Here is a 22,002-nt window from a genome sequence, read left to right as displayed (position 1 = left end):
CGTCTGTCCTTTCTTTCCTTCTTTATTTTTCTTTTTTTTTTCTTCATTCTTTCTTTTCTTCCTTTCTTTCTTTTTTTTTTTTTTTTTTTCATTTTTTTTAACTTATTTCACGCGCAACATCGTTTCTTTTTTCTATCCATTTTTTTCCTCTCTCATTTTTTTTTTCTTTCCTTTTTCTTTTTATTCCTTATATCATATTTCCGGATTACATTATTAGACTCGCATTGCATCATGAGGAATGTCCGACTTATAGCTGACATTCTAACGGAATTACCTCTTAATTAGACTTTGGAAATTTTTCACCGATAAAATTGAACGAACGTTCTTGATCCTTCATTGCCTGTCCATTTTAGAGGTGAAGAAAATTCATCAGGAGGAAAGCGCGAAGGAAGACGATAGATATGTAGGGATCTTGTTGTTATTCTTGAACATACGATGAGGAATTTTCCCTATAGGATTATCGGATGCTTCCGTTATTATCCGACGAGACCTTCAGCGACTATTATTATATTTCTTCTTCCGTTCGTTTTCTTCAGACTGAGGCACGTGACGCAATGCACGCGGAATTCCTTACAATAAAATTAGACATTTTATTATTTGTTTTTATTTACTCTTTCTTGTTATGCTTTTTTCTTTTTTTTCTTTTTTTTTTTATCGCGCTTAGTACTAACTGACTGATTTCTCGCTAATTATATCCTGCTGATTTTTTCTCTCGGCATTTCCTCCCCTTTTATATTTTATTTCTTTTCGTTTTTTTTTTCTTTTTCTTTTTGAAACCATTCCATCATCGCGCTATGTCCGTGTCTCTGGCCGCTCATAAACGCGCTCTGATATTCTCTCTCGCTCTCTCTCTCTCTCTCTCTCTCTCTCCTTAAATATATTTATATATATGTATATAGTTTGTGCATATACATATATATATATATGTCTCTTTTCTTCTCTCGTGCTTCTTTCTAATCCGGATGATGCGACGTTGCGTTGTTGGTATGTTGCGGAGCGACGAACAACAGCATTCCGGCATGATGCTAATATAATATTCAGACGGTTTATTTGTGGCTGAAGGAGAACGACGTTGGCCCCGTCACCGCGCTCCGATGGAAATGCACGTTCTGCCACTTGTTATCCCTCTTGTGCCAGACGCGGCTCTCTTCGCTTTGGTGAGTGTGTGCTACCCCTTGCCTAAGAGCAACCATTCATACATATCATTAATAAAAGTGATCGTTCAACGTATCCGTTATAATAGAACTTCCATATAAATATAATGGAATAGGTATCGTCGTATTATTTAAACGAATCGAATTTGTAATCACTTACTTGTCCATATATTGTGTCAGCCTGACATAAGCGATACACGCAGCATCCTCACCGAGCAAGTGTACGTGTGGATTCAGGATCGTCGTGTTGACGGCCTTGCAGTTTTTGCCGAGGACCGCTTCGTTGTTGTTTAAAATGAATTTTTGATTATTCGCATGCCATCGAACGAATCAAAGGATATAACGCATTTTACGACATAATACTCGACGCGCTATACCAAAGGGGAAAGATCGTAGGGAAGATAAGAAGAGGGAAAGAATTGTATCCAATGTGCAAAGCTTTTTTCCTTTTTTCTTTTTTTTTCCTTTTTTCAATCGAAACTTTGCAAATCTAAGCAATACGAACTCGTCGAGTTCGGCCGTTATCTTTAACACGAATATATTACTTGTCGTATTTTTAATTCACCCACGAAATTGATCGTAATGAAAATATACGTGATCGTACTCGTAGATAAGCGTATTCGTCATGCATAATTAAAGAAGATAAAGTGCAATAACAAGCCGCGTTGAACGTACGTAATGAACGCTGGATTTTCAGATAGATACACATAGAGGTACATACATGCCATGCATGCATACGTGGCGTCGGACTTTTGTTCAACGGTGATCCCGCATATAGGAGTAAAAAAAGAAAAAAAATAACAAAAAAAAAGGAAAGAAGAAAAAAAAAGACAAAAATAAATCTACATCGAATTTGCATTTTTTTCTCGGCTGAAACGAGCATACATCCGCCGATCGTGTTCTGGCTGCGTAAAACGTGCGCTATAAAGGCAAAAACGAAAGGTTTCGCTTCTCGCGAATGGAAAGTAAAGTTTCAACGTAATTAGAATAATAGGTGCTTTCGCAGCCGGCAACACGTCGGCAACGAACCGACAGGAAAATCGGAATATTGTTTTGGGAGGCTGTGGCGAATGGAAGCGATACGCAAATCAGTCGTAATTACCATTATCAAAGTAAAATTTGTGGAAATCCATTCCCTCGACTAAATTACCTAGAGCCTCTGGTTCAAATGCGGTCAAGTGTGGATCACAGATTTTCCTGAAACATCGAAAGTAAATTTTATATTCGTCGATGGTACATCCCCTTGAACGTTATAATCAATTTCCAATAGAGTTACTCACGTGTAAGCCTCGAAGTCACCGGTACTGATACTCTCTATCAATTGTTCCGTCATTTTGATGATCTCTTGACGACGCGCTGGAATCGTTAACGAATAACATATATGAGATTCGGACACACGATTTTAATAAACGGGAATCCCAATCTGGGCAAATTATTATCGACACATTTTTACGTTACAACAGTTAACATGCAAGAATCTTTATCAACGTCTACATCCTACGTCTGTGGCTTGTGCGCCTTTCTACATTTGCAACTAGCTCTTTTTTCTGCTTCGTACTAATAACGGTCGTCGTTCTGATTCCTCGATCACATTGTTATTATTATTATTATTATTATTATTATTATTATTATTATTATTATTATTCTTTTTTTCCTCTTATTTATTTATTTATTTAGCTATTCGTTCAATTTCTTTTGTTTGTTTCAACCTCGAACGACATATTCCTTTTTTCGAATAAAAATGCCAAGCTGAAATGTTACTGTGATACTTTTATGTCCAATATACTTGTACAAATGTGTGGAACGTTGAACGATCGACGAAAACTTTTTCGTACGAGTTAAAAAGTCTCGTGTCATTCTCTTTCCTGCTTCCCCATGTTTTCCAATCACCCCCTTTACACCCTTCCCCATTCATCCCCTTCCCGCTCCACAGGTTGTTTAAAAAAAATTTACTCTATAGGTATCATTCGTTATTGGCCATTATTTCGTTATCGTTTAAAGGATGCGTTCGCATGCATGAAAAGGAAATGACTTTTATGGATTTTACGTAATATCTTATAAAATAGAGACATTTTAATTTCCTAATTGATCTGATTCCTCGTCAAACGATCAGGATTTTCTTATAAGGTTTTTTCTCTTTTTTGTTTTCTTTTTCCTTTTTTCTTTCTTTTTCTTCTTTTTTTTTTTGGTTTTCTTCTTTCTTTTTTTTTTTTTTTTTTTTTTTTTTTTTTTTGATTCTTAAGAGAAAAATATGTAAAAAGAGATGTATATGAAGCGAGATAAGTGAGGTGATCACAAGTATGAAAAATTTCGAAAATGATTATAAATTGCGGCGTCTGACTTGTTCGATAATCAAACGACGAAGGGATCTTTTTTCTTTATTGCCACGACCACCACTACCAGCCTATTTGTAGCTCTCTACTGCGTCTACTACTTTTCTGCTGTAAATTACGTCACTATTTCACTACATACCAGCATTTTCTCTCGAATAAGAACTGATCGTTGTGCCCGATTCCGAGCAACCTTTATCGTTTCAATATTTTTTTATCTTTTTTATTCTTTGTTTACACACACACACACGCATAATATTTTTATTTCCTTTTTTCGTTTACGACAACTTGGGGTCCTGAACTATTTTTGCTCGGACTCGAGGTAGTCGTAAAAACATACTATCTAAAATTCTAATGATTTACTTTGATGAAAAATACTTTGATGAATATAACCGAGCACGGACGTTTTTTCTTTCTACATTTTTCTTTTTGATTATAACGAACGCCTCCTGCGCATAATTCGAATTATGCATGATCTTTCCACGATGATCGATATTCTTACATTTGTAAGAAACGTCCGTTCTCGGTACATTTATGTACATACGAAATTATGAGTGACATATCGACGATTCGATCGGACATTGATGCAGCATTATGAGTCGACGTGCATAGCGAGGAGGTTATCGCGTACGCACGAACGGTGCATAAGTACGACAATAATCATTGATCTAAATTATTTATTCCTTCTGACCGATCGATCGTTATCGATGTGAAAATTTCGACTTTGTTACTTCTACGAGTGGAAATTTTCAATAAATGCATGTTTTTTCTTTTTTTTTTTTCGATAACAACAATGTCTTCTATAATATGCTATGTACAATACGCTTATGCGTCCCGTAAGTTCGTTTGCCATAACCTCGACCATCTTTGGCCTTCCGTATTTGCAAGATAAATACGCTTTCGAAAGAACTAAGAAAAAAAAAAAAAAAAAATAAATAAATAAAAGAAAAATAAAAATAAAAGGGAGAGAACGTACACCGAGAGATAAGATCGAGGAGATAAGATCGATTCGAAAAATCAATTATACGCTTTTATCGAACAAGAAAATGAAAAAAAAAAAACAAAAAAAAAAGAAAAAATAAATAAAAAGATTATCTACGATATGCAGTGTGCACGTTCCCGCCATTTTTCAATACCAATCACATTTTTTTTTTCCCTTTATTTCCTGGATGAGAATGTTTGTAGGCTGAACGAACTTACGACGGAATTACAGACTTTACCTGAGCACTGGGAGTTCGTCGAAAGCTGGCTGCAGGTCTTGATAGGACACACGATTCTTATGTCTACAAGCAATATGTTATACACCCCGTTCGTAATTAAAATTGACGTGGCATGGAGATTCTTAAGGCATAAAAAAGAAGCGGTTGCGTAGGCGCCAAAGAGGATTAAATTGTGCGACGACGCAAAAAACTAATGTCTTCTAGTTTATCTAGTTTCCCACGTAGTTACGTACTTACTTACGTATCTACGTAATCTACGTACCCACGTATGTATCTATTTACTTAGCTATAATTTTTCCATCATATTTGTATTCTATATTTTATCTTAACACATCGCCGAACTTAATCCTCGCGAGAGCGATAATCGTTTAAGAGGATCAACCGTCTCCTTTCTCTCCATCCTGTTTCGTTCCTCTTCGTTTTCATCTCTTTATCCTATTCCCCCTTATCCCCCCCACCGTGAACTCTTTCTCTCTCTCTCTCTCTCTCTCTCTTTCTCTCTCTCTCTCTGTCTTTCCTCTTCGTTTTGATTGGTTTCACGATCTTTAAAGGAGCAGCCCAACGTTCGAGAAATCATTTTGGTCCTGACAGTCCTCGTGTCAAGGTGGAAATGAGAGATCGATGGTACGTATTACATATTTATACACATGGAACGTTCGAACGATTTGTCATTTATCTCGCTATTAGAATATGACCCGAACGTAAACAAGACGGAGTACGTTTACTTTCTACTACATAGAGCTGTGACTAGCGAGCGTAATCGCGCGAGAACATTACTATTTACAAAGGGAAGCGTTCGTTTCATCATTTTGCTTTAGATTTTGGTAAATAACATATATATTTATTAAAGACGTTTTCTTTGCATACCTACACAGAGAACATATGTACATATATATATATATATATATATGCGTATAATCTTTAACGTAGAAAGCTTCGTAAATAAAATTTCTATGGGACGTTCACGCGACAAGCTATGGTCAACCTTCTACGTATCCTATGGGCTTATTGTTAGAATAATAATATTTCGGAAAAAAAATAACTATACATATATATATATGACGCACCGTTTCCGTACTCGTACCCCGGTAATATGCGTGCTGCACGCACGCTGCGTGTCATTGTCACACGAAATGGCGATGGAAGTAATTTTTTTACGGACTACGTCGGAAATATTCGTGCGAGACGAATCGAAATTTTATACTCTTGGCGTTTGTGGTATTTTTCTTTTTTTTTTTGTTTTTGTTTTCCTAAGGTTTCCTTTGGTTTTGTTTTTTTTTCCTTTTTAGAGAGAGAAAAGAAGAATTGACATGAAGAAAAACTTTGCGACATTTCGATAAGATACTTTTCTTTTTTTGTGCATCTCAAGTACGAGTTTGTACGGATCAGTGTACGTATAAATGAGTCGGTTATCCCTCAAACGGTCGGTATGATCGTCGGATTAAAACGATTTAACTAAGAAGAAAATAAAAAAAAAAAAAAAGAAAAAAAAAGAAAGAAACAAAAAAGTGAAGCGAAAAGAAAACGAAAGAACATTGTCCCGATTCGATCACAATAAGCTACACCGCCTAAAGCACGACTTCTCCTGTTTTCCATTGGCTTTTTTATTATCCTCAGGTATATTAGGACTCTTCTCGATGATATTCTTCTTACCGTCGTCGCGCTCGCCATCGCAATTCGTAATGGGATGATGCGCGTTCAGCGCTGGGCCACCACCACAGACGGCCGCTCGCCGAACGTCTCGTTCTGATGTCACAGGTCAAGATGGCACAGGTTTCGGGACACGTAACACACGACACACATAGAGAGAGAGCGAGAGCATGCAGAGAAAAAATATAGAGACTCACGGATTAACGAAGGGTGCCATGTAGGACCAAAGAAGGACCGAGATATGTTAGCGTCGGATTAAGAGGGAGGATATTTTCTTTTTCTTTCTTTTTTCTTTTTTGTCTTTCTTTTTTTTTCGTTTTTCCCCACCCCACCCTTCGAATAGTAATCCATCGAAACAAGTTATTACGAAGTCTGGGAAGATTTTAGAAAAATGAACAGCGTCCCGAATTTTATGTAAAGTTTTATGTGAAATAGCTTTCGAAAGTAATATTACTTCGTATTCGCGAGAAGCTGGGCGTATCCGTAGGATTTTCGAAAGGGGGAGGATCGGAAGGGTGGGAGGAGGGGTCGATAAAGAGGTCGTTTTATACTACAGACCGGTGGCCGAGGAGTCATGGCGTCGCGACGACACCCCCGTCGGCGCGTTGTTGGCGTTGCTGAGGTAAACCGTGGCTGTTGAGGAGGGCGACGCCCCGGTTTGACTGTTCTGGCTGTTGCCGCTCGAATTGCTCGAACCGCTGCCCACGCTTCCTGTGCTGCCAGCTAGTCATGCAACCAATCCAACCAAAAAACAAAAGAAAATACGAGCTAGTTTCAGCCATCATCCAGAAGCGAAAATCCAAGAAATGTAGACCAAGAATAAGGAGAGAAGAGATATAAAGGAGGAAATATGTATGCGAATGTGAATACGTGAGAATGAAATGGATCAAGAGACGATGTTACATTTTTCTTTTTTCCTTTCTGTTCTCTCTGCTCCAGCAGTCTACTTCCATACTACTTCTCGCGCGTTCAAAAACGTAAAACGAAGAAAGGATGGGTATATTAGAAATTTATCGGATAAATATGTATGTCGCATGGTACGATACACACCACACGTTCAACAAAATGTTAAAGAAGAAAAATACGATTATGTATGTTGACGGATAAACGATGTAAAGTGTATTATTCTTACGATTAATTGCCATGTATGTATATATATGTATATATATATATATATATGTATATATATATATATATATATATATATATATATATCAGACAGTACCGAAAAAGCGGACAGTACTCGAGGATCGAGGGTTTGCGAGTGATGTCGTGATAAGGTGAGTGCTCGTGTGATTCGACAAAGGACGATACCATCTACGTAGAAACTACGTGCTTAGAAACTTCTTTTGTGCGCTTCGACATAATATGGGCGTGCGTGTGGATATAATTAGAAATTAGTGGAACAACGTAAGGTCCAATGTCTACTTACTTTCCTTAGTCCGTCGCTCGAAATTCTCGAGTCGTCGTTTAACGTGAGAAGTAATGATAAAGAAAAGAAAAGAGAAAAAAAAAAGAAGAAGAAGAGGAAAAATCAAACTCGTCGTTAGATTCGATCTAAGGATAATGTGATTCGAATGACTGCGTGTGCGTGGAAAATCAAGTCATGCTTCGATTCTAAGGGATGTGCTTTATAAAAGTCAAACACGAAATCATCTTTCTTACCATGAATTCTCTCTACGACGTCCATAAACGTGAGGAGGAGCGAGCCGTGGCGTAGCCTAATGCGACATATTCATCGTCGCCATTTCGCAAGCAACGTTCATCATCTTTTATCCTACAATAATTCTGAAACGTTACGCCACGACGTGGAACGTACGTACATACGTAGGTATATCTCTAAAACATCAGGAACAAACGAACGTCTTCGTTCGTCGACGTTATCGCGGTTTTCCTTCTAACGCACTCGTAAAATACGAAACTATCCTAACGCTTGGGGTCTAATGAACACAACTTAAAAGCTACGTCGCTAAGGCTAATTTTCAAAGGCATATTATAGTAAAACTCTATTATCGTGCGATATGAAAGGAGCTGTCCTAAAGTAAGTCTTTGATCCGTCCGCATAATAAAGGGATAAAGCCGTTTTCTCTCTCTCTCTCCCTCTGACACATTTTCTTATCGCATTGTTGAGTCTTCCGCCTAATCGAAGACAATTTCTCATCATCAGGAAAAATCATTTTTTTGTTCGTTAAACAAAAAAGATATTTCTAGTAACGTGGATAGCAGCCACACACTCGACGTCACACGCATTTACCTTGCGCTCCCTGAAGGAGTACAGCGGCTAATCCGAGGGGACTGGCCGTTGGCTGTACTTGAGCCTGACCCGTCGGCTGACTCGTCGCTTGACCAGTCACTTGACTCGAACCAACTTGGCTCTGATTTAGAATTTGTGCCTGTGCTTGGCCCTGACTGGTAGTAGGTTGCTTGTTGAGGAGACCGCACGTAGTGCTATCTACCAAGGAGAAAAGAGCACCTCCTGGATTGCTCGGTGTTACACCACCCCCGGAACCCGATCCTTCGTTTAAAGAGATCAGAAATATATCGTTCTAAAATCTGAGGGATATATTCGAAGAAGAACGTGCCAAAGCAGGAAAATAACAACTCGGACGGAGTTAACTCGGGTCCAATCCTCGATCAGGCGTGTCTCATAACCGCGTTTCGATCGCTAATAATAAAGGGAGAGGATAGATTTAAAACATTTTAATCGAGAACGTGTTAGTTCGAGCACTAGATTCTTCCTCTTTCGTTAGACGTCGACTTTTGTTTGTCCATTATGAACGTTAAATGAAACACATTGTGTTTCGAAAGAGATGAAGACGAGGCTTACGATTCGATTATTACGTATGATCGAATAATATATTACACGTTAGAATTTCCACGTGCCAGTTTAGAATGGTTACCAGTGCCAAAACCTTCAAAGATTAACTGGACGCGATCTAGATTTTCTCTCGCTTGTACGACGACCTTGTACGCAGAGAAATAGACAAAAAGCATTCTTGAAATAGATCGTAAATCGAGCAGATACTACTACTACTATTACTATTATCTAAAACGAGCGAGTCGTTTGCTCGGTTGAAAACGAGTTTCTCAAAGTACACTCGAGGAAGAGATCTAATCGGTCGGATGTACTCGCTCGTTGCTTTTCTTATTCGAAAATCTTCCTTGCGTCCAGATCAAATACTTTTCAATTCGATCATGATTGACACTGGTTTTCTCTCTCCCTCTCTCTTTCTCTCTCCCTCTCGAGTCTTTGAAGGTAAACGTAGTCTCGGTGGTCAATGCGAATAAATAACTTTTCTAGCTATCGTACAATGAATTAAGGATTAAGGAGCCATTCTACAAATTGAAACGTCAGTCGAAGCAAACAAATCGAAGACGTTTTTCTCGAAAGGAGAAGGACATCGACGTAGAGAGGACGCAAGGGATTTGTCTGTTTGTTAAGATTTCGATCGATCGAAATCAAAAAAATCGATGGTTCCTCGATGTCAGGATTGAATCGAGTAAGAAAAAGGACCCACCGTGATTGTTGCCCTGTTTCGACGAGCTCGCCGTGTCAACGATCATCGACATTTTCGATTATCCTCGAAGAGGAACATCTCGAGAGTTTGTATAAGAAAGAGATAGATACGAGAGAATGACTAGAAAACGATTCCTGATTAATTAAGGAACGTACGCGAAGTATAACGACGTTGCTAGTGATTTATACGTACTTTTCGAACGCATAGAAAGTACCGCGTAGAACGCGAGTTGCTCCATCGAACGAACTTTGCGGACTGCTCCGGATCTATTTTCAAAATGTAATGCCAAGAGGACAGACAGATCTGTCCGTCTATGTTTTACCGACCCGGCGCATTGACCGGATTAAATTTGAAAACATTTGCTCCGTACGAGCGTGACATTCTAAAAATGTGTTACAAGTTTCTCAGATACGACAAAAAAAAAGAAGAAAAAATAAAGAAAAAACAAAAAAAATTTTTTCTCTATATCAGAAACGCAATTCCTCGAACCATTTTTCAATACTCAATTTTTTTGCTTTGCTCGTTTTTCTTTCTTTTTTTTTTTTTGTAAGAAAAACAAATCAGTGTCCTCCTTATTCTTCGTTATAACGCATTAAGAATATCGAGTCTTTGTTAGTTCGCACGAAGGGACACACGACACATTAATTTGTTCGTGCAAAAAATTCGAATGTTTTAAGTTAAAGATTAATCGCTGATACGATTAGAGGGACCATCATCAGTCGGGCAAGCATAAACTATTAGTCCGTTTTTTGAAAGGAGCGTATAAGAGAAAGATAGAGATAGAAGAAAAAAACAGACAGAGAGAGAGAGAGAGAGAGAGAGAGAGAGAGAGAGAGAGAGAGAGAGAGAGAGAGAGGAGTCTGGAAAGACGGTCGATCCACCGCACGATTTAGCGGATAAGCTGGAACAAACAGGGCGCAACAAAAGCTTGATTTGGAAGCTCGACGCAAAATTTTTCTTTCTATATATAAATATATATATGTATATGTATATATATATATATATATATATATATATATGTATGTATATAGAAAAAAAATATAGGGGAAAAAAATAGAAGAAAAAAATAAACATTCGTCTCCGAAACGGACACACTTTTTCGATATCAACCCTCGGCATCCCTTCGAACGAAAAGAACAACTTTTTTTTCGATTTTTTCTTTCCCTTTTCCGACGAAACGAGAGAAAAAGAGAGAAAGAATGAGAGAGAGAGAGAGAGAGAGAGAGAGAGAGAGAGAGAAAGAGAGAGATGATATCGAAATACAAAATGTTTGAAAAAATGATTTCGATGGCACGCTGAAACACTTTCTCGTCCTTTCAAATATATACTTCTATTTCTTTTTTTCTCTCCTTTTTTTTCTTTTTTTTTTTTTTTAACCACATTATTTAACACACACATATATATATATATATATATATATATATATATATATTATCACTATGAAATATAAATGTGCAATGGTGCGATCACTCGCTGGTGGTGTGCCAACGTGCCGGTAACAAAAAAAATTCATAAAGGAGGTATACGCGTGTTCGCGACGATTACTCGGAGAAAGCACGCACGTGTGTTACACGCATTACATTATATAATATATATACATATATATATATATATATATATGTATGTATACATATATTCATTTGGACGCGCGTCTAATGAAGTAGGATTAGTTAGTTCGTAAAAAATGAAATTGTCATTTTAAAATATGGAAATTAGATGAATGGTGTGAATTGCGCGTTCCGCATGAAAAAAAAAGAAAAAAAAAAAAGAAAAAAAAAAAAAGAAAAAAAAAGGAGAAGAAAAAGAAATAGAAAAATATATTATGCGCTTATATAATACATAATAAATATATAATTACATAATATGTATACACAGAAGAAAGACGTCGAAACGTTGATCACGTTTCTCGGTCTTTCTTATTTTTTGAATTATGTTACCTTCGGGTTCTTTGGCAATGACCGTGCTGCTCCGGTCGACGCCGCCCTTCTTATCCTCTGTACAACATACACACATACATCACCTATACGAATATGTGATAAAGATATCAATTACATAACGCATGTCTCTTTTTTTCTTTTCTTTTCTTTCTTTCTTTCCTTATTTTGTTTGACAATATATAGATACATATATATATATATATATATATATATATATATATACGCACATGTATATATATATACACGCGTATCCATACATACATATCTTTTTTCTACGTATATACATATATCAGCCATGTCCTGCATATATTTTATCTTTCATTCGTTGCATCCCGACGAGAGTTAATTCTCGTTCTGGCATTATCAATTTTTAAACGAGAGTCGACGTCGCTGATCTCTATGAAAAAAAAAGAAACATAGAAACAAAAAAAAAAAAGAATTTATATAAACGAATGGAGAAGAATTATAAAAATCATGACAACATCTTATCGTTTACTTTTCTTTAGCCTTTTTTTTTTCAAAGAGACCAATCGATCATCAAGCTTTTTAGCAACACTGATAACAAATAAACGGCGAGCGACAAAACCTTTTGTATTCGTTGGAATCGCTTTTCTTATCTCTTTTTTGTATGTCAACAAAAATGCATTGAAAATCTATGCGAGTGTTCGTACATACGTATACATATACATATATATATATATATATATATATATATATATATATATATACGAGCGAACGTAATACGCAGCTGCTTTTTTCTTTCTATTTTTTTTTTCTATATCCTTGTCTTTTCTAGTTATTTTAACGTTTCTTTATTTTTTTTTTTTTAAGTTTCAAGATTTCTGGATATTTTTCTTTTATTTCCATAAAGTAGGACTGATGCGAATGGGGACACGTGCGTTACGGTCACGGTTTAGGCTTTATATATCGAAGAGGATTTGTCATTCGATGGACCAATTGGAAGAGTTGATTTGAGATTTATTACTTGTATATTTATATATATATATATATATACATATACATATATATATATAAATGTATATGTATATGTATATATATAGAAAAAAAAAAGAAAGAAAAATCTATGGGAAAGTGCCGGAATGGTGCAGCGCACTTTTAGCGATCGTGCGGATCTCTCGATGCGTCATGAATAGATCATGACTCGAGCAGGTGGTGATTAATAAATAGAAAAAAAGAGAGAGGAAGAAGAAGAAGAAAAAACGTGCAAGACTTTCCATTCATAATGTCGGAAATTGCATGATTCTCGGTTATAAGAGAAGGTAGATTTAGAAACCATGTCAATTAATAAAGAACGAATGAGCTCGATCATTTTGTTTTCATTTTTCTTTTTTTTTTGTTATCTCGCCTTTACATTACAATATCAATTTTATAAAGTTTAACTTTGCGTTTAACTAATTCGTATATAACATTCGTTCCTTATTCATAACAAGTCAAAATAAAATAATTTTCAACTTCCAATCGGTACCAAACGTGCACCACATATATCTACGTACATACATACATCCATGTATATACATAAATATATACATACATACACATTGACGACGACTTTTTACTATAACAACAAAAGAAACGACGAAGAAAACGTTCTCGCTAAGGACGATGCATATATTTGAATGGTCATTTAACATTGGCAAACATCAACTGTATATATGTGTATATATATATATATATATATATATATATATATATATATACAGTTGATATTTGCCAACGTTAAATGACCATTCAAATATATATATATATATATACATTTGCAGTAGGTAGAGTTTGTAACACTTAAATGCAATAAGTAGAATACATAGTGTACGATGCATTGGCAAGAGGTAATAGCCAGGCATTTCCTTTGGACATATGGACATTTTAAATGGACGTGCAAGAACATGGGACAAAGCGCATGCATTGCTACGATCCATCGTCATAATTAACGTACACTGGCTGACGAACGACAAAGCGGTACAGTTCAAGAGAAATGTGAGAGAGTAATGATTAAAAGGAACATTAAAAAACAATAAAAATAAGAGAGAGAGAGAGAGAGAGAGAGAGAGAGAGAAATAGAAACGAAAGAGAGATCGAAGAGATCAAAAGGAAGCAGTCAAAGGGACGTACGATTTCTTTTCTTTTTTTTTTTGGTCGATCATTCCGTGTAGGGAATTTGGTGCCAGGTATTCATAAATCCATAAAACCGAATTTGACGATCGAATATGCTATAGAACGTAAACAGAAATAATGCTCGCGTGCATATTTTTTGAAGGGACGTCGAGAGACGATTAAGATTTTGCATCGCGTTGAGATTTGTGATCAAAGAAAGGGAAAGATAGATAGATAAATAGAGAAAAAGAGAGAGGCAAAAGATTAAGAGAGGGATCGTGTATGCTGTCGTATAAATCGATGCTAGGAAAAGAGGGGTTTGGTTTATCATTTGAATATTAATTGAAATGTGTGAAAAATATTTTATAGGGATCGACGTATAATACTCAGTGCAACTGGGTAGAAGTGCAACGAACAAGATTGTTGCGACTGATTTGTAAAGAAGAAAAAAAAAAAGAAGAAAGAAAAAAAGACGAAAAAAAGGAGACACGTAGAAAATATAATAAACAAATTGGAAACAAGAGATTGATTATATCGAGTGCACATAAGTTATGGGAGGGGGGAGTGGGAATCAAGAAAAAAAAAAAAGGAATATATAGGATGCGTTCGCCATATCGTGGCTACCGGCGAACATCTAACGCTATATACATACCTACGTACATACCTACATACGTCTAATCGTCGGATCTAACATCGGCAACGACGAAACTAACAGATATATTGCATTCACCGTTTAATAGAAACAATTTTGATAGATCAAAACTAGAGGTTGCGATTGATCGATACGGATTGTCCACTTTTTTTTTCTCTTCCTTAAACAACGAATCATATTCACATTGCACGATTCGTATGCTAGTTCATACGTTTACACGTAATCCGCGTCTAAATTTTGTCTATAAAAGCAAACATGAAAAAGCTATTATTAATATTAGATATATAACTAATGTCGCTAACAAGACTCAATCCATTTAATAATTTTTCTCGTAGAATTTGGACGAAAGAAAAAAAAAAAAAAAAGAAAGAAAGAAAATTGCAAAAAATTTTATTATCACGGATTATAAATTGTTTCGTTTCAAGATTTTCTTTCTTTTCGTTCAAGAACGATATTCGTTTAATATGTAATATCTTTTATCGAATCAGATCTAATACTCGCTAATACTCGCTAAATTGCTGCTAAACCTACAAACATATTACTACTCGACGAAGGAATTCCGGCTTGTAGCTGATAGTGGTGGTAGTAGTTTAGGTGAAATTTATATTCGCGGCTCGTACCATGTTACTTTAAAAAAAAAAAAGAAAGAAAATATCCGAGAATTTAATGGCGCCATTGCAGAAACGATAAACTTATTACGAACATGCTAATTGCATTTTCTCATAACAGTAATGAAATTTTAATCGTCTATATAAACCGCGTTGGATCGGAACGATTCGAGTTGAAATTTTTTTATTCTATACTTTGTGATCCCCCATTAATCGTCAATCTATCGATTACATTGGAAAATTATTCAACAGATATTCTAACATTATATTGTAAATAAATTGTAATTATAGAAAAAGGAAAGATAAAAAAATGTTTCATTTTTCAAAACGTGTCCGAACACGCGAGCTTGACGAATATATTATTTAAATACATATCTCTATGGCTCTGAAACGGCGCCGTTAACTAACTACAGCGTGATATAACATTTGCTATAATATTCGCTAATTAAAAACATCGTCAAAATTTTGACGTTCGCAAAGTTACTGTACTTTCGATGTTTACTCACGGTTCGCATTCTCGATCCACTGTATTAGTGCTGCAAAATTCCCACGAATTTTACAACACACGGAAATATATACATATGTATATATATATATATATATATATATATATATATATATATATATATGCAAGCCAGACATCGCTATCATATTCGATATATGTTAATGAGAAAGATCGATAAGCCTGTTTCTTTTATCTATTTTTTTTTCATTTTTCTAATCATTTTTTTCCCCAAGAAAATCCAGATAGTCGTAAATACATATACGACATGACATAACACGACAGCCTGTTGAAGTATTTAGAAAGGATTAATATCTAAAAAATAAAAAAAGAAGAAAAAATACAGAAAGAATGGAAGAAAGAAAGAAAGAAAAAAATAAAGAAAGAAAGAGAAAAATAATTGACAAAAAAAAGAGGATTCTATTCGCCGAAGATTTAAATTATCCTCCCATCTTCCACGTGTTATCGATTTCTGAATAAATTCTCTTATTCTTTCAGAAAGTCTAGATTTGCGCCTCTTTATTTATTTATTTTTTTTAATAGGATCATCTCCATTGAAAAAGGTTATTCATCCGTCTCCTCCTTGACTTCGATAATTCGTCGAAGCTCGTAAAAGGAGTAAGTGAAGTGCGTAGACGCGTTATGATGCGGTGCCTGGCGCTTAAAAGCAAATGAAATTCATCTGGCATACTGTGTACGGGATGAAGGAATGCCTAGGATGCATGCACGCAAAGGATTCTCAATCGTGAGATCATTATACGCGCTAAAATTCTTCCTTCGACTACTACGTATAATATACTTATATATATATATGTATATATATATATGTATATATATATATATATATATATATATATATATATATATATATCGAGAGAAAGAGAAAGATTGACAGAGACCAAAAAATAAATAGACGAGTCAATTCCATTAAAAAATAAATAAAAAGAAACAAAACAAGTATATATGTGAATGTATATGTATATATATATATATATATATATATATATATAGATAGATAGATAGATAGATACATTAGATAGATATTAGAACCAAAATCCCAAGTATACTACGAACGTTGATGACCGTGCGTGCTTGCGAAAACTTGCCGAGAGAAATGGAATAAACAACAATGCGAAATTGATCGAACGGAGATTGTCGTCTAGTTATTTTTATTAATTTGAATTCTTTAAATAAATAATAAGACGTGCGTGTCAGTCATGGATACGAGCCTGCACTATATACAATGTCTCCTTCATTTATTTATCGATTTTTCTTATTTATTTTTCTTTTCGTCAATTTTTTTGGAGTTTTCTTTTTCTTTGCTTTTTTCTTTTTTTTTTTTTTTGTATTTTGCTCCCTTTTGTTCCCTTTTTTCAATTCGATCGAATTTCTCTATCTGTCGCGATATATAACGAGTATTGTTAAGTAAAACCTTGCCGTTAAGCGGGTGTCTGCCACAACAAAATGCCTACCAGCGCTCACGAATTCAAAAACAACTTTCCAACATGTAAATGTGTCAAAGAGCGTGTAACACGACGATCAATAATAGCGAGCGATCGAGAGGAGCAAGTTTGAGAATGCACGATGCTTTCAAGAACATTATCGAGAGTCATGAAGTATTCGAAGGAACGAAGAGATATGGAAGGAGATGGGAAATAAGATAGAATGAGTAAAAGAAAGAGAGAGAGAGAGATGTATGCGTATATATATATATATATGTATATGTATATGTATATATATATATATGTATATATACATATACATATATAATGATTTAGAAATTAGAGAGGAATAAGGAATTGTCCGTGTACGTGTTCGTCGATTACAAGGAGAAACTTTAGAAACGGTGAATAGGAATAGGAGTTAGTAGTAGTAGGAGGAGGAGGGAGGGAGGGAGGGAGGGAAACAAATCGATTACTCTACGATAAAATACTTTTGAGGGAAGAAAACGTTCTCGATATATCCGCATATACAATTACGAGGGAGGGAGGAGGGATTACGGACGAATTTTTTATTCGTGTTTTTCTCGCAACCCTCAATTATCAACGTAGAGATTCGTTAAGCAGTAAATTTCAAGTGCAGTAGCTGCAACGGCAACAAATTGGGACAGGCCACCGTATCCATCATTACTTTCTTGTTTTCTTTTTTGTTCCGTTTTTTTTTTCTTTTCTTTTTTCTTTTTTTTTTTTAAATAAATCTTACAAGAAATAATAATTCGACGAGTACAAAACTATTATAATCTACCTTAACATATGAATATGTACAAGGTTAACAAAGATGATTCATCTTTTATTTAAGTTAATGGATTTGGGGCGAGAGGGTGACGGCATGCACGATGGATTCTCATTTGTATAATTACAAGATCCTTTGTAACTAAAATGATGGATGGCCTATCCTGTGGAATTCTCATGAATTCTTTTTCTTTTTTCTTTCGTTTCTTTTTTTTTTTTTTTTACTTGATCAGATAAATATAATTCGAGAGAAAATATTAAAGAATGTATTTTTCTCGAAAATCGGTACTCGCTGAACGAATCTCTGAGATCTAAATAACTGTATTAGTAAAATTGTAACAGTTGAGGAATTGGAACGGGGAAAACAATAAGGAGATATCATTAACGCGTTGCCATTCGACGAATTCTTCGAGAGATATTAGTATTTCTATGTTTAATTTAAAAAAAAGAAAAAAAAAAAAAAGAAATAAATAAAAAAAGAAAATATATTACAAAAAAAAAATTAAACAAAAAATTAAACAAAATTCCGAATGACAACTCGTTAATCGTTGTAACTACAGATCGAGTTACCGATTTGCACGTGATAATCAAAGATCATGATCTGTTTCAATAACGAATCAAAGTGCGTGCACGTGTCGCAGTACGTTCCTTTTCTTTACTCTTTATCCTTTTTTCTTTTTTTTTTAATCTACATTAAATAAATCCAGTTGGTATCGTAGGATCTTTAAGATTGTATTTCTCATTAAATTCGTAGAGTATGTTCTTCGAAGTGATTAAGTAAAAAAAAAAAAAAAAAAAAAAATCGACGTTTGATCAAGCGATCATATTTCTCATTTATCGTATTTACATACATATACACATACATACACACACATATATATATATATGTATGTATGAAATAGATAATAATCAACGATGATATGTGTTTCTTCAAAAAATCATGAATAAATATATATAATTATATTTTGGGAGTTTCTTCTTCTTCGTGCACTCTTTTATCAATTAATCGTAAAAAAAAAAAAGATATACGTATCTGTATGTAAGGTATATACCTTTTAGGTATATGTATCTAACAGATATACACGCCGTATAGACATGTACATTGAATAATTTATAACGATACTTTTTTTATCGGGATAGATGGAGAGCACAAAGAAGGAAACGAATTTCTTACCTTTGACATCGTCATCCTCGATCGTTGTGCTGCTATCGGTGGATTCCTTCACCTGAGAACCATCGCCCTTCTTCGTGATGATGCTTCGACCTGGAGTGCGCAGAGCGTTTCAATAAATCGACATTGGACGTTCTCAGTACGAATTTCTCGACAAATTTTTATTATTTTTAAGAAACAACCAACGAAAAAAAGATAGAGAGATAGTGTAAGAGCGAGAGAGCGAGAGAGCGAAAGAGAAAGAGAGAGAGAGAGAGAGAGAGAGAGAGAGAGAGAGAGAGAAAGTTGGACGAAAAGAACAAACAAATTAAGGAAATTAGGAGAAAAATAAAAAAGAGGAATATAGCTTTTTTCTTTTGCTTTTTTTTTGTGTTTTTTTTTTTTTTCCATCGCGAAACAGACGAGATAATTTTTGTTTCTTTCTTGAAAGAAAAATGTAACGTATTAAAACGTTGCCATCTTCGAGCATAGACAATACTTATGTGTGAATTTAAAAAGAAAATGAAAACGAGTAAGATTTTTCTGGGACTATTGTAAATTCTTTTATTTATTTATTATTTTACTCTTTTACCGTTAAAAGCAAGAAAAAATTTGTAATTTTCAAGAACAATGTAATATTGTGTATCGACTATAACAGAGGTTCAAAAGATAGAAAAGGGTGTCCGTAGAAAGCTAAGAAGGAAGGAAATGTAATAGATAGGAGAAGAGAGATAGAAAGAGAGCGAGCGAGAGAGAGAAAGAGAGAGAGAGCGAGAGAGAGAGAGAGAGAGACACAAAATTACACAAAAACGGAAGTGAAAAAAACAAACATGCTCAATCATCTATATATATATATATGTTTATCATGCAATTGTATTTTTTGTCTAAGCTATCAAGATAGCTTTCATGATTCCAATGCCATGTATCTGGAACTTGAATAAACATTTGTCTTTATTCGGGATAGCTCCCATTAAAAGGAACTCACTCGAAAGCTCGCGAATATATTATTGTAACTATAAAATAATAATCATGCAAGAGGCACGTGCTTAAACTATTACGAGAAACTAAAACTAAATCCGTACGAGAGCCACATGCGAATTATATGGAATATATTTAGTATGGTTCGTTGTAAAAGTTATGCGAAAACATCTTAATAATCTAAGCTAAGACGAAAGGAAAACGAAAACGAAAAAGGAAAAGAAATATTAAGAAGAAAAGAGCAAATAAAAAGAAAGGAAGCCAATCTTCGATCGTACCCTGAGCAATTTGAAAAAGAAAAGAAAGGTAAATAAAATAAAATAAAATAAAATAAAATAAAATGAAATGAAATAAAATAAAATAAAAAGAAGAAAGGAAAAAATAGCGAAGATGGGGAGGAAAAAAAGAAAACGAGGAAAAAGGGAAAAAAATAAGGCAAGATCGTAGAAATGCAAAAACGAATTAGATTGGAAAACGTTGGCATGCCAAATGCAATTCAGAGACTAATGTATTAGATACCCCACTCGATTCGAGTCCTGCGATATCTTAAATCGATTCGATTATCGATTCGATTTTCGATTCGATCGAGATGACAGAAATTACGAAAACACCAAAGTTCTTTCTAATTAAGTAAGTAGTAATACATAGTAGTAGTACTCGAAAGACCAATGAGAGAGAGAAAGAGAAAGAGAGAGAGAGAGAGAGAGAGAGAGAGAGAGAGAGAGAGAGAGAGAGAGAGAGAGAGAGAGAGAGAAATAATAGAATAAAATCGCAGAAATTCGATCGAGCGGATTTAATTCGTCGAAGCGAAGATTAAAGTAATAAAAAGAAAAAAAGAAAAAAAAAAAGAAAAGAAAGTAAGAAAGATAAAAAGAAAAGAAGAAAGAAAGACAAGGCAAAAAAATAACTCAGCTTGTCGAAAATCGGTTTCGTAGTGTATAAAAATTGTTTTGTCGTCACGTGATAAAAATTGTTCATTTAAATCACTTTTGCCATCTTGTCAAACAGATAGCACGTCGACAAAGTTACACAAGACTTTCGATCGTGTGATTAGCACAGCACCTCCGACCCGCTTCGTGTCAAATCAAAAATAGAGTACCTTTGTCGGAAGAAGAAGAAAAAGAATGAACATATGAATGAATGAATGAATGAATGAATGAAAGAAAGAGAGAAAGAAAGAAAGAAAGAAAGAAAGAAAGAAAGAAAAAGACAAAAGTATATATATATATACATATATGAAAAAAATTAATGGTATAGAATGGATTATGTTTGTCTTCCTTCATTATTTTTATGATTTGCGATCGGACTTCTATACGTTCTCCCAATTTTATGCGGACGGATAAATTGAAATTGGAATTAATCTCTTCTAACCTAATCTTTTTGTCGTAATACAAATATATTCATTATCTCGTTTCATTCTGAAAAATTCGAAGAAAAGTGGGGAAAGATAAATAGAAAGAGAGAGACAGTTGGCAATTTTTCGAAACTTTCTCAGTTTAAGAAGATAAATAATTAGTGAGATTAAATGATACCAGGTTGTACATTTGTATCCTTCATCTTTTATCTTTCTCTTTTGATTGAAGTTTGATCGTCGAATTTCGCCATCTTGTTTCCTGCTTTCGAACAGCAAGAAAATAAAAAGAAAAGTAGAAAGAGAGAAAGAAAGGGGGAAAGAGAGAGAGAGAGAGAGAGAATGAGAAACATTTGTTACGTTCTCTCTAAAGTTTGAAACTAAGAAGTTTGGAGACTCCAAGAGATTTAGTAAATAGCATTCTCTTAAAGTAGTCGCTGATGTAACGACTGAAGAAAATCCGTGCAACAATTACTTACAACTTAAATCGTTATTTTTCTAACGAAATTCTAATCTCCTAATTGAATTTCATTCGTAAAGTAACGAAGATAAATTAATTGAATCTACATTCGAATTATGTTAGATCGCAGAAAGGTTAACCTAAAATAT

The 22,002-nt window shown here is 34.7% G+C and overlaps 1 protein-coding gene and 1 long non-coding RNA gene across 19 annotated transcripts in view; one reads left to right on the top strand and one right to left on the bottom strand.

The window, feature by feature from the left end:
* Positions 1-566: 566 nt before the first annotated feature.
* The window catches only part of CaMKII (Calcium/calmodulin-dependent protein kinase II), a 64,702-nt gene continuing 43,266 nt past the window's right edge, over positions 567-22,002 (bottom strand). For 2 of the 18 annotated variants that reach the window (XM_085664429.1, XM_085664430.1), the window contains exons 11-20: positions 19,089-19,178; positions 11,810-11,866; positions 8,609-8,869; positions 6,913-7,077; positions 6,358-6,450; positions 4,705-4,767; positions 2,435-2,510; positions 2,257-2,351; positions 1,315-1,432; positions 567-1,179 (exon numbers count right to left, since the gene is read on the bottom strand). In XM_085664429.1, coding sequence (XP_085520555.1) covers positions 1,047-1,179; positions 1,315-1,432; positions 2,257-2,351; positions 2,435-2,510; positions 4,705-4,767; positions 6,358-6,450; positions 6,913-7,077; positions 8,609-8,869; positions 11,810-11,866; positions 19,089-19,178 — 1,151 coding nt within the window. In that variant the 3' untranslated portion in view covers positions 567-1,046. The remainder of the gene's footprint in view (positions 1,180-1,314; positions 1,433-2,256; positions 2,352-2,434; positions 2,511-4,704; positions 4,768-6,357; positions 6,451-6,912; positions 7,078-8,608; positions 8,870-11,809; positions 11,867-19,088; positions 19,179-22,002) is intronic. The other 16 variants (XM_085664431.1, XM_085664432.1, XM_085664434.1 and 13 more) reach the window with 12 other exon arrangements.
* Positions 4,565-6,919, top strand: LOC118445589 (uncharacterized). Its single transcript, XR_004839297.2, has 3 exons — positions 4,565-4,970; positions 5,256-5,328; positions 6,322-6,919. It is a non-coding gene; the product is annotated as an uncharacterized LOC118445589 (long non-coding RNA).

The sequence above is a fragment of the Vespa mandarinia genome, unplaced genomic scaffold (genome assembly GCF_050613455.1).
Source record: "Vespa mandarinia isolate Hongniang unplaced genomic scaffold, ASM5061345v1 scaffold_58, whole genome shotgun sequence".
Classification (NCBI taxonomy): Eukaryota; Metazoa; Arthropoda; class Insecta; order Hymenoptera; family Vespidae; genus Vespa; species Vespa mandarinia.
This window is presented reverse-complemented; position numbering and strand designations above follow the sequence as displayed.